Source organism: Bos taurus, chromosome 4 (genome assembly GCF_002263795.3).
Source record: "Bos taurus isolate L1 Dominette 01449 registration number 42190680 breed Hereford chromosome 4, ARS-UCD2.0, whole genome shotgun sequence".
Taxonomy (NCBI): Eukaryota; Metazoa; Chordata; class Mammalia; order Artiodactyla; family Bovidae; genus Bos; species Bos taurus.
Genome location: NC_037331.1, coordinates 31,651,376 through 31,668,245, shown reverse-complemented (window position 1 = coordinate 31,668,245; position 16,870 = coordinate 31,651,376). Strand labels below are relative to the sequence as shown.

Genomic DNA, 16,870 nt, shown 5'->3' with positions numbered 1-16,870 from the left:
TTGTGCACATTGGTTTTTTATATTAACTCAGTAATTTATGTTTGAAACTGTTTTAATTTCTCAATAAAAAAGTAGCTAAATTTTATAGGATTACTTCTGTCCTTGGTAATCTGACTAAAAAGAAAATGTATTCAAAATTTTAGCGTTTTTCTATGTTAATTTTCAGGTTGAAGATTTAGAACAGATGTGGAAAGATGTTCACTTCAGAGAAAGGGGTTGTGGAGGAATGGTTGTCGGAGTTTAAGGTAATATTTACTGTTTTACTATAATAACTATATTCCAAAGAAGTTTTATCTGAGTTTTAAATTCCAGTGGCTTTCTTTTTTAATGACTAAAAAGCTAAATATCTGTGGAAGCAAAAGAATATTCCAAAAAACTTATTGGGGAATTAATTACACATAATAATCTTTCTGGAGAAGGAAATGGCAACCCACTCCAGTGTTCTTGCCTGGAGAATCCCAGGGACGGGAGAGCCTGGTGGGCTGCCGTCTATGGGGTCGCACAGAGTCAGACACGACTGAAGTGACTTAGCAGTAGCAGCAATAATCTTTCTGAGGAAATTGACTCTTTTTTTGCCAGGTGGTTTAAAGGTTTGTCTTCTCCCTTTTATGGCAACATCACAAGAATGGTTAAAGTCTCTGAAAGTTGATGTCACTCTCCCTAACCACCATGAACAATTCACGGTTGAAATGTTTCTCCCAATTTGGGGCGGCAGGGGAAATGGACATGATCAACAATGAGGAGAAGATGGGAAGATACTTGCACAACTTTCTATTAATGCATCTTTCTTTAGTTGGCTAACCCAGTGCCTGTAAAGGGGTATATAACTTTTGGTTAGTGGATGAAAAAATAAAAACAATACCTCTGTTTGGGTATCTTATGAACTCTTCTCTATGATAGCTAAAATTATGTTTCTTTAACCAGTTAACTGGAGCTTCCCTGGTGGCTCAGTGGTAAAGAATCCACCTGCCAATGTAGGAGACATGAGTTTGAACCCTGGGTCGGGAGGATCCCCTGAAGAAAGAAAGGGCAACCCACTCCAGTATTCTTGCCTGGGAAATCCCATAGATAGAGGAGCCTGGTGTGTGGTAGACCAAGGAGTTGCATGACTTAGCGACTAAACAATAGCCTTCTTTTTGTCCTCTTTTTCTCACTGTTACACATAATTATGTGAGCTTCCTATCAGGAACCACAGGAATGGAAAGTTTGGGCTGGCACTTTGGTTTTTGTTTTTTTGTTTTTTTTGGTCCAGCTCGATTAGCCCAAGACCTTGGACAAAAGTCAGAGTTATTAGCTTGTTTCAATGAGGAACACCATACAATAGGTAGTGTGTAGGCATCTCACCAAACAAAAAAATAAATAAAAAATTTAAGGTGTTCAGATGAAATTTAAATGAAATAGTATTTTGATAGGCTCAAGACAAAGCAGAGCTATGTGTAATGGGGTAAAATCAGACCTGGATTGTGAAGTGGACCCATGGTCATGTTGTCTTTAGAAACTACAAAGTTAACATCTGGGTGGAATGTTGGGTTCAGAAACCCCTTATCTGAAGCCTGGTTCTCTGTATCTAGGTGACTCACATCCTCCAGGCAAGCGTGGGATGTTTCATTCTTATTGATACATGTTTAAAGAGCAAAACTTTTGACATCTGTGATTTTAGGTAACAAAGCTTCTCACTGAGTAAGAATACAGAAGTCATTCAAAAATGGAGATTCAAGAAGGAGAGGACATATGTATACCTATGGCTGGTTCTTATTGATGTTTGACAGAAAACAACAAAATTCTGTAAAGCAATTATCCTTCAATTAAAAACTAAATTAGTTTTTTTTAATGGAGGTTTTTATGACACTTTTCAGCTGTAGTATGTCCTTGAGAGAAGAAATGTTTCCTGTTAATTTTGTAGCTGGCCATAGCCGTTGTTGTTATCTCATCCTGATGAATGACAGAGATTTTCATTTTGTCAGCTTTTGTAGTCATAAATTATCTTTCTGTGGATCCCTAATTCATAGAGTGGTATAGTTATGCATGCACTTATAGAAGTGCACTGTGTATAGACTGCATGTAGTGCCATCTACATATTCTAACAGTTTAAATAAATCTGGTGTGTGCCTTTTTTTCTTACATAAGTTGTCTTTGTGTTTTTAAGCTTTTTTTGTTTCTGTTTCATGAGAGTTTAATATGGTTCATTATCATGATTTTTTTGGCAAGTTGATGAAAATTGTCGTTTAACAGCTGACTACCACTTCTGGGATATTCTTATGTTTAATGGTGAAGTAAAATTTGCAAAAGGAAATATAGCCATTAAACCATTTTATAATATGGGAATTGTGGCAAGAGGGCATGATGAAGGTTGGAGAACATAGGGGAGGAGTCAACTATTAAGGCAAATAATTGAAAGTTATGGCTAATTCTCTTCCCTTATCATCTGTTTGTTTATTCTCTTCCATTCCTGGGAAGGAAGCTTTTTCATTGAGAGAATAGAAGTAAAATCCTGGACCCCATGAACTGAAAAGTTATTTAACTTTCCCCTAACCATCCAAAAGTAAATATAGTCAATTTGATATAATAAATGATATACATTTTTGTCAAGTATAAGGGAAGATATTTCCTATTCTTTGGTTAATATGGTAGTCATTTCTGAAAATTATTTTGAATTGTGACCTAGATAATCACAATGGTGAGATCACTGACTTAGAGCCAGACATCCTGGAATGTGAAGTCAAGTGGGCCTTAGAAAGCATCACTACGAACAAAGCTAGTGGAGGTGATGAAATTCCAGTTGAGCTATTTCAAATCCTGAAAGATGATGCTGTGAAAGTGCTGCACTCAATATGACAGCAAATTTGGAAAACTCAGCAGTGGCCACAGGATTGGAAAAGGTCAGTTTTCATTCCAATCCCAAAGAAAGGCAATGCCAAAGAATGCTCAAACTACCGTACAATTGCACTCATCTCACACCTAGTAAAGTAATGCTCAAAATTCTCCAAGCCAGGCTTCAGCAGTATATGAACTGTGAACTTCCTGATGTTCAAGCTGGTTTTAGAAAAGGCAGAGGAACCAGAGATCAAATTGCCAACATCTGCCGGATCATGGAAAAAGCAAGAGAGTTCCAGAAAAATATCTATTTCTGCTTTACTGACTATGCCAAAGCCTTTGTGTGGATCACAATAAACTGGAAAATTCTGAAAGAGATGGGAATACCAGACCACCTGATCTGCCTCTTGAGAAATTTGTATGCAGGTCAGGAAGCAACAGTTAGAACTGGACATAGAACAACAGAATGGTTCCAAATAAGAAAAGGAGTACGTCAAGGCTGTATATTGTCACCCTGCTTATTTAACTTATATGCAGAGTACATCATGAGAAACGCTGGACTGGAAGAAGCATAAGCTGGAATCAAGATTGCTGGGAGAAATATCAATAACCTCAGATATGCAGATGACACCACCCTTATGGCAGAAAGTGAAGAGGAACTCAAAAGCCTCTTGATGAAAGTGAAAGTGGAGAGTGAAAAAGTTGGCTTAAAGCTCAACATTCAGAAAACGAAGATCATGGCATCCGTCCCATCACTTCATGGGAAATAGATGAGGAAACAATGGAAACAGTGTCAGACTTTATTTTTTTGGGCTCCAAAATCACTTCAGATGGTGACTGCAGCCATGAAATTAAAGATGCTTACTCCTTGGAAGGAAAGTTATGACCAACCTAGATAGCATATTGAAAAGCAGAGACATTACTTTGCCAACAAACGTCCGTCTAGTCAAGGCTATGATTTTTCCTGTGATCATGTATGGATGTGAGAGTTGGACTGTGAAGAAGGCTGAGCGCTGAAGAATTGATGCTTTTGAACTGTGGTGTTGGAGAAGACTCTTGAGAGTCCCTTGGACTGCAAGGAGATCCAACCAGTCCATTCTGAAGGAGATCAGCCCTGGGATTTCTTTGGAAGGAATGATGCTAAAGCTGAAACTCCAGTGCTTTGGCCACCTCATGCGAAGAGTTGACTCATTGGAAAAGACTCTGATGCTGGGAGGGATTGGGGGCAGAAGGAGAAGGGGACGACAGAGGATGAGATGGCTGGATGGCATCACTGACTCGATGGATGTGAGTCTAGGTGAACTCCAGGAGTTGGTGATGGACAGGGAGGCCTGGCGTGCTACGATTCATGGGGTCGCAAAGAGTCGGACATGACTGAGCGACTGAACTGAACTGAACTGAATGTGCATTGAATTCAGCTCTGTTTATGTTTGGTAAAGAGGTTAAGGTTATCAGACAAAGTTAGCAACATACTAAAAATAATAGAAGACAGGAAAGTACATAAGAACAAATCTCTTACTTTAAAAATTAAAGTATCTTGTCTGTTGAAATGATTTGTTATGTTAGTTACATATTTTGGTTAAAATATTTAAGAAATAAAATTTAGAGATTATTTATCTGTCATTCTATCTGAGTTTCTGCTTGGTTGTTTGCCGGGGTCCTTCCCCGGCTGATCCAGGGTATTCGAAGCGGGGACGGCGTCGGCGACCTATTTATTTAAATATTTTATCAAAGATATAAAGAGTAATAGGATGAGGATAGCTCAGTAGGAAAATTCAGTGGAGAAAAGAGGCTGAGTAGCTTGGTTTACGCGGGAGACCAATAAAACTTCAAGACAAGAAGTTTGCACCACTTACGTAGGCCGCAGGCGTCCTTCCATTCTCCCGAAGGAGAGGAGACACTGAGGCCTCCCCGGTCGGATCTTAGAAGCCCAGGCATAATTAGTAAGCATGGTGGGTTCCGCGCTCCAGATGGAGACTCAACCAGAGTGAGAGAGAGCGACATGGGGAGACCAGTATTTCGAGAAACTGATCCCAATTCTTTATTTTCCATGGTCTACTTTTATACACTGAGATGTTATGCAAAAGTCACGCGGGGCCAGCAGTCCTGACTTTTATCAAAGTCAGGTGCTTCATACAAATGTATACAGAGGTCTTAGGGGTGTTACATCATCTTCTGGCCAGGGGGGCCTGCTGACAATTTATGACCCTCTCCTTGTGACAGAGGTCAGTCAATCAGGACACTTATTTATCCAGGGCTGATTATTCTCAAAACAGACGCCACCCAAATAAAGTTACATTCCTACAGGGTGAGGGTGTAGTGGGTTTTAGTTAAGGAAAGAATTTACTTAGCCTAAGGTCTAACGTGATTAATATCAAAGGTTAATTCTATATATTCATTAATGTGTGTAAGGGCAGGGGATATGGAGACTTAGCAACAAACATTGGCTCAACAAATGAAAAACCCTTCACCAACACAATTTCTAATTAGTCCATTATACTTATACTAATAGTTTTCTAACTTTTCTAAGGAACCTGTTTTTAGAAGGTTTAAAGCATCTTGTGCCTCTCACGGTTGGGAGGCTGTGAGCGATCACATGTGGCCGGACAAGCCTGTCAGGCAGGCCAGAGAACCTTCAGAGGAGTTTGTAGGTTAAAACACTCTTATCACGCCCAGGAATTATTATAAACTGGAGCTCTAAGTTAACTCCTTCTCCAAAAGAGGTGGTGGGGGACAGCCCCCCGTAAAGTCAGAGGTGTAGGTGAGCACAAAGTAGTAAAGTAGGCAGGCTCTGGTTATGGGGTAGATGCTCGAGGAGTTCCAGGGGGACTCCTGAGGCTCGATCCCGCCTTTGCGTATGTCGAGCCTCCTTCCTCATGACCTTTGTCACGGGCGGAGTACCTCACTCTGGCCCCCAACAGTTGTTTAAATTAATAACCGTGGTGCTAATAAGCCAAGGTCATCATGATTGATAAAGTAAGTGGTACAGGGTACTTGAGACGGAGAAGTCAAAATTTTCCTCTGGTTTTACAGTGTTGGACAAATCGCATAACTTCTTTGGGTCTCAATATCCTCACCAAGAAAACTAAATAGGTGGTGTGTGAAGATGATTTTAGCTCTACACTTTTCCATGGGTGCAGCCTGAACTCCCAGACTCATAACCTCACTCAGCATTCTCTCAAATGCACAGGATAATGTAGTTTGCTTTGTGCTTTTTTTTTTTTTTTCTTTTTTGCCTTTGGACAAACTAGCATCTACTCCAGCTTTGGGCCTTCATTAATATTCTCTTAGTATACCAACAACTACAATACTCTTGCCTGGAAAATCCCATGGACCGGGGAGCCTGGTAGGATGCAGTCCATGGGGTTGCTAAGAGTTGGACACGACTTCACTTTCACTTTCACTTTTCACTTTCATGCATTGGAGAAGGAAATGGCAACCCATTCCAGTGTTCTTGCCTGGAGGATCCCAGGGACAGTGGGGTCTCACAGAGTCGGACACGACTGAAGCGACTTAGCAGCAGCAGTATACCAACAAATTAGACTCAGACTTCATTATTTTAAGATTTCATGAGTTGTTAGTTCAATTTCTATATTTCAAATACTTATTTGTAAAATGTTATCTTACAGATTGTATTGTGTTTTTCTTAATGTTATGTGTAGATTTATATAGCAGATTTTTTTATTTTCTGGTAGTCACTGAATCAGAATATGTGACTCAAAATCTAGTCTTACATGTAATGTTGTTGGTCAGAGTTGTTTTATTTATTGGTTCTCTATCCATCTGTCCATCTTCATTAATTCTCTTCCATCTAACCTGTATCACTTCCTTACATTTTATAAAAGCCATCTGCCAAATGATACTTTAATATGAAGCATCTGTCTTCTTCAAATTTTGCCAAGACTAATTTCTACCATGTTATCCCATTATTACTTCTTTTGTCTCTAGTTCTGCATTCTTCAAAGTGAGAAAACTTAACTAGTATTTAAGAAGGGCCAGTACCTTTGAACTAGTACAATGTAAATTTAAAGGTTTGTTGTAATGGTATTTAAATCCATAGGCTCTTTTAGATCTTAAGGTTTTCAAAGCACTGTTCATAAACACAGCAATTGTATTTTCTCTCCTTTTGTTGACAAAAGTTAACTTTTTTCACATTCACAAAATGAAATAATGACAGAATTGTACTAAAATGTAATAGCTCACTAATTTTTAGGAGACCTTTCCTCTCATTTAACAGTAGTAGCCTAGGCCTAGAATATTTTCTAGAACTTGTCTTTTTGGAAAAGAACTGTCTTTTTACTTTTGGCTATTTCACAAAAAACATTTTACCTCATGAGGTTAATTGGTACATAACTAAAAATTGTAATTCACACTTTTAATGACTGTTTCAGTTTTAGGCTAGATAGTGCATGTAAAAATCTTTTTATTCACTAATCATTTTTTAAGATTTATTTTTCAATTCACTTAGTTTGAAGTTTTATGTTTAGACACACATGTGCACACACACATTAATGTGTTTTACATATACAGCTTAGGTTCATTATTTTCCAGGCAATTAGACATCTGTTGTTTATTTGACAGTTACTCCCTTTTATATAAATTCCACCAGTATTAGGTTACTGTTGATCAAGTAACAGAAATGGAATGTTGCCTGGAGATCTTTTGTTACATGCTTTTGAAATATTGAAGAAAGCCCTAATCTCTTCTTTATGTAAGCAGTTGCAGTGAAACTCTTTCCTCCCCACCCAAAGAATGGTGGAAGGTTACCAGATAGTTCACGTTTACTTAACCATTCTGGTAAACAAAACTGTCCTTTTAAATTAAAAAAACAGTCTATTCACTTATATATCCTAAGGTGAAATGTGACCTGTTTTTCAAGAATCTACTGAAGAGTAACAGTGACAGTATTTATTTCTTATTTTGTTCATCTATTATATAATGTCTGCAGCAAAGATTTGAGTACAAGACCTTGTGCTGAATACTGTGGATGGAGAGATAAGATAGGTCTTGCCTTTGAGGAATTCACAGTAAAGTTAAAATGAATCAAATATCCTTATTATAAATATGCTGTTTAATTTTCTATGTCTATTTATGCACACATTTACCTATATATACTAACCATAACCCATTTTAAATCATAAAATACTAGGATATGGGACATGGAAGAAATAATGTATATCTTACAATTACCAGTATCTTGAGACATTAGAAGCAAGGTATCACACGGACCACAGCTTTGTCTGACTCAATGAAGCTAAGCCATGCCGTGTGGGGCCACCCAAGATGGATGGGTCATGATGGAGAGGTCTTACAGAATATGGTCCACTGGAGAAGGGAATGGCAAATCACTTCAGTATTCTTGCCTTGAGACAAGGAGATACAACCAGTCCATCCTAAAGGAGATCAGTCCTTTAGGTGTTCATTGGAAGGACTGATGCTGAAGCTGAAACTCTAATACTTTGGCCACCTTATGCGAAGAGTTGACTCATTGGAAAAGACCCTGATGCTGGGAGGGATTGAGGGCAGGAAGAGAAGGGGATGACAGAGGATGAGATGGCTGGATGGTATCACCGACTTGATGGACGTGAGTCTGGGTAAACTCCGGGAGTTGATGATGGACAAGGAGGCCTGGTGTGCTGATTCATGGGGTGGCAAAGAGTTGGACACACTGAGGGACTAAACTGAACTGAACTGAGACATTGTATCTGCTGCAGGATAAACATTGTTGATTAGTTGGTTGATTGATAGAAATACTTTTCCTAGGAAGAAATAAAGACTTGGAAGACAGAAGTTGTTAAAGAAGGCCATACTCTAGAAGGATAGGTTTTTATCATTTGTTATGAAGTTTTATTTTGTTTGTTTGTTTGTTTTTCCAGATTTCCCTACTACCTTTACCCAAAACTGTCTGCTTACTACTGGAGTTTTATCTCTTCCCATTCCTTTTTGGTCATGGTGTCCTTTCTGAAAGGGTGACCCTGCCAAACTGTGGTTAGTTGTTGATATTTTAAATGGCATTAGGAAAATTTGTTGGTAGTGTGGCTATCTTTTTCTCCATTCCAAGAAGTAAAAACTTCCCCCCAGTTCTGTAAAGGAGAACAGTCTTACTTAACAGACATTATACGGTCTGTGGCTTTAAGGTTTGAAACATTAGATCCTTATATAACATGTTTATTAAGAAACAGGATAAAATACTGTTAATGAGATTGGTAAGTTGTATGTTGCTACAAAAAATGTATCTCTGGCTTTACAAATGATTCGTATTCTTATTTCCAACTCCAAACTATGATCAAAGATGCAGTGTTGATATTAATTTGTATCCCTGTTGATGTTGAGGATTAACTGTATCTTTTGTTTTATTTTTACCATTTTTTTGTTGAGATATTATTCACATAATGAAAAATTCACTGTTTTCAGGTGATAATACAGAGGTTTTTACTGGTTTTAAAAGGTTGTGCCATTAATACCATCATCTAAGCCTTGGATATTTCCATCACCCCCCCAAAAAAATCTATATCTAGTTAGTCACTCTCAGTTCTTCCTCTTCCCAATTCCCCCTCCCCCAGTTTCTGACAATCTGCTTTCTGTATTTGGATTTACCTATTTGGGACATTTCATAAAAGTAAAGTGTATTTTTTAAATTTGTTTAGACACTACCAGAAACATCTTTACCAAATTATGCTACAAATTTGAAGGAAAAGAGTTCTTTAGTTTCATCTCTCTATAAAGTTATCCAGGAGCCACAAAGTGAGGTAAGTACTCTCAGAGTTCATCATGCTAGTAGTTTTCATTTGATTGATTTTTAATTTCTTGTTGTGAAATATAATACATATATTTAAAAAGTAGTAAAAGTAGAGTTTTAAAAACTGTAATATATATTTTGCAGTGTTTAACTGATTCCTTTTGAGAAATGAATAGAGAGGTAAGAATACTTTATATTCAGAAAAATGGCAGAATAAAAAAAATTATGATAAAATGAGCTCCAATGTATCATCTCCTAGGCCAAGAATTAGGATCACCATATTCCAAAGCCATCTCTGAACATGCTGCTGCTCCTCTTTCTGTGTATTATGTATGTATGTGTCTGTCTGTCTCTCCATCTGTGGGGATAACCTTGGAGAGCCTGGGTCACTGCATTCATTTATTCATTCAGCAAATATTTGTGTGTCCGTTATGTGTCAGCTGCAGTGCTAGGCAAGAGAAAATCAAAGATGTACATGGCCTGTGTCCCAAAAGAGGAAATGGAGAAAATAAGTAAATACATACTTTCAGAGCAATGCTTAACTGAGTCCAGATGGATTTGCACACATTTTCCAGTTGTAGAAAGTAAAAGGACATTGCAAGCTGAAGGGAATAGTATATGGAGGCCTGAGAAAATGCAAGAAATTTGAGTAGCTAGTAGTTTGGTTCTGGTGGTAAGTTTTTCCCAGCCCTTGCTTCTTTTCTCTGCCTTCCCCTCTCCTGCATTTCCTTTGCATTTTTAGATAGCAAATTTAGTTTGAAAGTGATAAAGTGAACTGTACTCCCACATTCTGGTGCTTATAAATCCCACCATTCAAAGTAGAAATAGATAAGGATTGGAAATGGTGAGGAAAATAAAAATGCATGGGATGCAGATAAAAGCAAATAATCTATTTTTTAGCCTGATAAATGTGGTAAAGACAGTGTGTATCCTGTATTCTTAAAAAGAAAACTCAGTCTTAAAAAAATGTACTCAGAAGTACTTCTCAGATATAACTGTGTGATCTACTTTCGGGCTTCCCTGGTGGCTCAGCTGGTAAAGAATCCGCCTGCAATGTGGGAGACCTGGGTTTGATCCCTGGGTTGGGAAGATCCTCTAGAGAAGGGAACGGCCACCCACTCCAGTATTCTGGCCTGGAGAATTCCATGGACTGTGTAGTCCATGGGGGTCACAAAGAGTCTCCTTTTGCTCTTTAGAATATTTTGTATCTTAATGTGGAGATATAGTATTCCTAAAAACTTGATGTCATTGTCTGTTGGCATTTTTGAACTTTGAAATGTTGATTCTACTTTATTTGAAATCTGGGAAATTTGGTATTTGGATTTTTACAAGTAGTACCTTTTCATTATGTGGTTAAATTCATTTGATAAATATTCATTGAACACATATAATGTGTCAGAAATCACTTAGAAATGTACAAAGTAGAATAACTTCTTTATCTTATAGATTAGAACTTATATTCTGGTAGATGAGATAAACATTAAACAAATACCTAAACGTATAATAAAATGTTAGTGGTAAAACTATGAAGATAATAAAGCAGAGTAGGGGAAGTATGTGTTGGGACTGAGGAGGTGATGGTTGAATTAAGGTCTGAATGAATTCGAGCAAGAAAATAAAACTGGGGGCAAGAGCTTTCCAGAGAGGAAATAGTGCAAAGGCTCTGAGGTAGGTATGCGAGTCAGGCTCAAGAAACTGTCAAGAGGCAGTTTATGGATAAAGTGAAGTTTCCTTGACTGGTGCTTTTAATTGACTGTAGCTTTAAGATAGGCATAGGATTAGAGGCTAAAAATGCTTAGGTTTGTTAGGAAGCCAGCTGTTTTTTTTTTTTTTTGAAAGAGCCACATGAAATCTTTTTGGTGTTTTAAACATAGGGAGCCCAGAGTGAGAAGTCAGTTCCCTGGCTACTGGCACCTAAATATTAGTCCCCTCCAACTTCTCTGTATCTTTGTCCTATCCATATAGTCTCAGTAATTGTTCAATGAAAAAAAAGAAGTTTGGAAAATTCTCTTGTAAATTTACCCAAACTTAGCTTTTTCCATCTTCTTTAGTCATTTAAAGGCATTTTATGGTACATTTCTTATTACCATTAAAATTCTGTTAAGATACAGCTTCTTACTTATGAGTGGATGATTGTAAAAATTCATTTGTAACTCAGTTGTTACAGAATTCATAATGTATTTTAGAAGGGAAAGAAGGTACATGATGATTAGACTATAGAAGACCATTTAACATATCAAAATATACTAATACTTGAAGTACAATTCTCTCTTAATATTGTAAAACCTACCCAATCAAGTTTAGTAATGTTTCCTTGAGAAAATGCATTAAAAAATTTGAGCAAGACACTAGGAATGCAGCATATTCTAATGCCCCATTATTTGTCTCAAATATAATCAGGTTAAATAAGTCCAACACTGCCTGTGTTTCCCACATTGTATGTTGTCTTATTCTTTTCTGACATTTTTCAGGTATGTTTATGAAGTAGTTAAAAAGTCTTGGCTTCGGTCTGGCCTTCCTGAACTGTGTGATTATTTTTGGTTTCGGTAGCTTCTTTGTCTCAATTTGCTTATGTAGAAAGAATACATTGTTAGGGTAAAGACATTGCATCCTAGTATTGTGGGAATTGAATGGGTTTACATATATGAAAGTACTGTGCAAGTGTAAAACCCTGCATAAATATTGGTATTTATCTCTAGTGGTTTGATATACTTAATTTCATCTAATCTTATTGCAATGTGTAACTGCTACATCCCTTTTGAATCTATCTTCATTTGGTTCTGCTTTCATAAATCAAAACTCTGTTTTAGATGTTAAATGAATTTAAAAGACTGGAGTGTTTTGATTAAAATTGATTATGTGCTCATGCAGACTATCAAATAAATTTTCACCATAAAGTTTTATAAATTTTCAAATACTTGTTAGACTATATTGATTTAATCAAAGATTTCCTGGGTATTTAGAGATGAGTGATGTCACACCATAATTTACCAGATTATTGGCACTGGTCCACAAAGAAATTTTAAAAACTCCAGTCTGAAACCTAAACATTCCCATAACAGTCTTTCTTCCACTACCCGCCTCTTCATTCTTGCAAATTAATTCCTACCCTAAAAACTTTTCTCGTAGTCTTTGAGTGGCGTTACTTTGCCTCTGACCCTTCTGTTTCTGTTATCTTTGCCACGCCACATTGGACACCTTTTGCCCTCTAACAACCATTTTCAGAGTGGAAAAATGTTCTTTAACTGTAAGAAGATAGTATTTCAGTAGGAAAGACCAATTTTGTCGGTTTATTTTTTTTGTCGACGTTTATTAAAAGTATAACTTTTTCTTTACCTTGCATAAATAATTCTGACTTTAATTGTATCAAGTTTACATATTGAACTTTTTTGAAATCAAGGCATCCACTTTAAATCAGTTTCTGTTCATTCCACTTATTTGTAGTAGAAAATCTGTTTCTTAAGTTGATGTGAATCTATTGCGTAAGTTGGGGAAGCGAATGAACTCCCATTCACTGAACTATAATAATAGCCTGTTTGAAAAATAGCCCTGTGAATCTCTTGACATATTTGTAAGTGACCTGTGTGTGATTATTGTATATGCTTTAAAGATCACTTATCTCTCTTAACTGAATACCTGTGGGGGTGTTGGGAGAAAAATGGTTATCAGTAAGTCCAAATCATGTCTAAAACAAAATGACAGAGGTGTTTAGATTATCTAGGGGCAATTAATCATGGTTACAGTAAGAAAGTAGATCTAGGGGTTTTATATTATTTATCTACTCCACATACCAGTCATTGCAGTCAGATGCTACCTAATTATAAGCTCAGGAAGGCCATGTGACAGTAACTACCTAGGATTCCCATTTCAATTTCTCCAACTCAGTCATTTGTATATTGGCATGTTTTATCTGGAAGGATATTAAGGAAGAAAATTCTTCACAACCTGTTTATTTCAGGAAGTTAAAAAGATATAGTTTTAATAACAATACTACTTTGGAGTTACAGAATGTTTTAAAACTTTACAGAGTACTTGTGTATACACTTAACCTTGCAGTTTGGCCTTCCACTAGAATTCGTAGGTTTACTAACTAGCTTAGCTGTGAATAGTCTTGCTGCCAAAAATGGAAATGTTTGCATATTTCAGTACTTACCAATCAGGAAAATGCTTTTATGTTTTATATATCAGTGTCATTCAAATATAGTCCAATCCTTGAGTTAATGTTTTGTCTTTCTTCCAGTTGTTGGAACCTGTCTGTCACCAGCTCTTTGAATTCTATCGCAGTGGAGAGGAGCAGTTGCTTCGATTTACACTGCAGTTTCTTCCAGAACTGATTTGGTGCTACCTTGCTGTCTCCGCCAGCAGAAATGTGCACAGCAGTGGATGCATTGAAGCTCTTCTTCTAGGGGTTTACAATTTGGTTTGTATTTAATGGAGTTAACAAAATGTTTTAAAATCTAAATATCAGCAAAAATGAATACATAATAGCAACTGTTTTTCATTTTAGTAGAGCTAATGTTTGTTTTTTATTACATCAGATGACTCATACCTCATTCTCCCCAAAATAACCTTATGGAGGCTAAAGCCTGTATGGGCATACATACAATTATGTAAATACACATTTTTTACTGATTGGAGACTAAAAATCAGACCATTTAAATTCTTTTATGGAAATATTTGAAAATATCAGTGTTAAATTTTTAATTTTTTAAACTTAAAAGCCACTGTCTATAAATTGTTGTGACCATCACAAAAAGTTTGGAGAAAAGATTTAAACTAAGATCTACCACTAATAATTGTATAAAATCTGGACTGTCTCCAGAGTTTACACCATTGATTTAATATATAGTTTGCATTACTGATAATGTTTGTATATTAAATAGTACAATATTCTAGATAGATACTTAAGGTTTGTACTTTTTTTAAATGGAAAAATAATTTAAGGGTCATTTTGTAATATGTTTTAGGACTGTGTTAATTGATTTAGAAAATGGAACTTTTTACATGAGAAAAATCAATGATAATTAAGACAAGACATCTGCATTTCAGCGTTAAAACTACATTACTTACATTTTAAGGAGAAGGTTAACTCCTAATGTTTATAAATAATGGATTATCATAGTTTAAGATTTTAATTGACTTTACAATTTCTTTCTTTTCAGGTCTTTTTTTTTTTCACTAACAATTTATGTGTAAAAAATAAATATTTAAATTTATGTGTAAAAAATAAATATTGTGAGACATTTTCTTTTACTTTCTTTTGTTTGTAGGAAATAGTTGACAAACAGGGACATAGTAAAGTATTGAGTTTTACGATTCCATCTTTATCCAAACCATCTGTATATCATGAAGTAAGTTACATTTTTATCAAAGTAAGTTTATTGGTCCTAAGATTTGCAGTTGCTGTAAATTAGGGTTTGGTTGGTTATTGAGGTGAAAAATTTGATCAGTTCGCTAGTACCTTAAAAAGTGTAAAATTTCACACAAAGTATGTTGCTATTCCCAAAGTAAATGGGAAATCAAAATCATTAAAGTTTAAACTAAAACCTGATTGTAAAAGATCTATTAAAAGTATTAATTTTGAATATTTTTCCCTTTATCTGATGAATAAGATTAGATTTTATGTGTGTGTGTGAATTATGTATTTCTGGGGTAGAATTTTTGAGGTTAAACTATTTTGTATTTCTATTTGTGGTTTGTTTTTAGTTATTTGTTAAATCTTTGAGCAGCATACTTGGTAGGCAATCTGAATATTTCTAAGATATATGATGTTTATAGCAGTCATTCTAAATATATATATTGGTATATATATTCTAAATACCACACCTTAAACAGAATGGCTTTTTCTTTATTCACATGTCTTTGTCTTTAGCCTTCCAGCATTGGGTCCATGGCTCTGACGGAGAGCGCCCTCTCCCAGCATGGTTTGTCAAAAGTTGTGTACAGTGGACCTCACCCCCAAAGAGAGATGCTGACAGCACAGAATAGGTATACTGTGGAGACATAACCTACTATTCTACCATGCTGACTTCTAAAGAAATTATTTCAGTAGATTTATAAATAATGTTTAATGAGTTATGTATAACAAGTTTTAAAATGTTGAGTCATTTCATACAAGAGACACCCCATCTTCCCTATTTGTCACTTAGACACTTTGCTTCAGATGTCATCTGGAGCATTGAATTTTTAAGGTAATTTTCGTATAACTGTTACTTCTTTTTCTTTTTGATTTTGTATTGTTGTTGGTGTGATTATATTGGACAGGTCTGTTCTGTAACACAATATCCCTCCCCAGTGCTTGCTTAATTATAGTTGACTTCTTGGAATTCTCAAGATTTGTAAATACTCTTTGGGTTTGTTTTTAGGTTTGAAGTGTTGACATTCCTTTTGTTGTGTTACAATGCTGCCTTAACCTATATGCCCCGTGTTTCTCTTCAATCACTGTGTCAAATTTGTTCAAGGTAAATGCAAATGTTTTTAGTGTTGAAATATATGAATCTAGTATTGCTTGTTTGTTACATATCTATGTTATTTTTTGTTTAATCATTTGTTTGAAACACTAAATAAGTTAATATGGAGCTCCACCTAGTCAACATACAGAAAGTTCCCTAAAGACACAATGAAGTCGCAAAAAAACACAACAAAGAGGGTAAAACTGAATAACAATTCAGTGGAAAATTTTGATGAGAAAAGACTTATACTATATAATTAAAAGTATGGAACTGTTATGACCTTTCAGTTTTTGACATGGTTTCTGTTTTGTTTGCTTTTTATCTGCCTATCTTATCTAGTTATTTTTATTGTGTTCTAATTTGGTACCAAGAAATAAGTAGGAGATACTGCTTTTTATTTTTTTATTTTTTTTGAGATACTGGTTTTAAACTTTTCTTGTTAAAAAAAAATTTAGCCAAGAACTTGGTTAAGTAAATTATGATTATTGGGTATTAATATATGCAAATATTTAAGAATTCTGATTTAAAAGAGTATTTAATGATAGTATATATGGTGTGATTTCAACATTGACTGAATATGACCAGAGTATTAATGGTAGTTATGTCTACTTGGTGGAATTATAGTTTATTGTAATTTTTTTCCTGTGTGATTTTCTGTCATTCTCTAAATTTTCTGTGTTGAACATGTTACCGTTTTTTTTGGCTGTGCTGTGAGGCTTGTGAGATCTTAGTTCCCCATTCAGGACTGAACCCACGGCCTCAGCAGTGAAAGTACTGAGTCCTAACCACTGAACCACCAGGAAGACCCTGCCTTTTTTCTTTTTTTTTTTTAAGAAAAACAAGATAGAGAAAATACCCTTTGTAA

General features: G+C 35.8%; 1 protein-coding gene across 2 annotated transcripts in view; it reads left to right on the top strand.

Moving 5' to 3' along the window:
• HYCC1 (hyccin PI4KA lipid kinase complex subunit 1) overlaps positions 1–16,870 on the top strand; it is an 87,351-nt gene that overhangs the window by 34,027 nt on the left and 36,454 nt on the right. For both annotated transcript variants that reach the window (XM_002686713.7, XM_059885821.1), the window contains exons 2-7: positions 167–245; positions 9,462–9,563; positions 13,794–13,973; positions 14,824–14,904; positions 15,426–15,541; positions 15,919–16,014. In XM_002686713.7, the coding sequence (XP_002686759.1) occupies positions 195–245; positions 9,462–9,563; positions 13,794–13,973; positions 14,824–14,904; positions 15,426–15,541; positions 15,919–16,014 (626 nt within the window). In that variant the 5' untranslated portion in view covers positions 167–194. The remainder of the gene's footprint in view (positions 1–166; positions 246–9,461; positions 9,564–13,793; positions 13,974–14,823; positions 14,905–15,425; positions 15,542–15,918; positions 16,015–16,870) is intronic.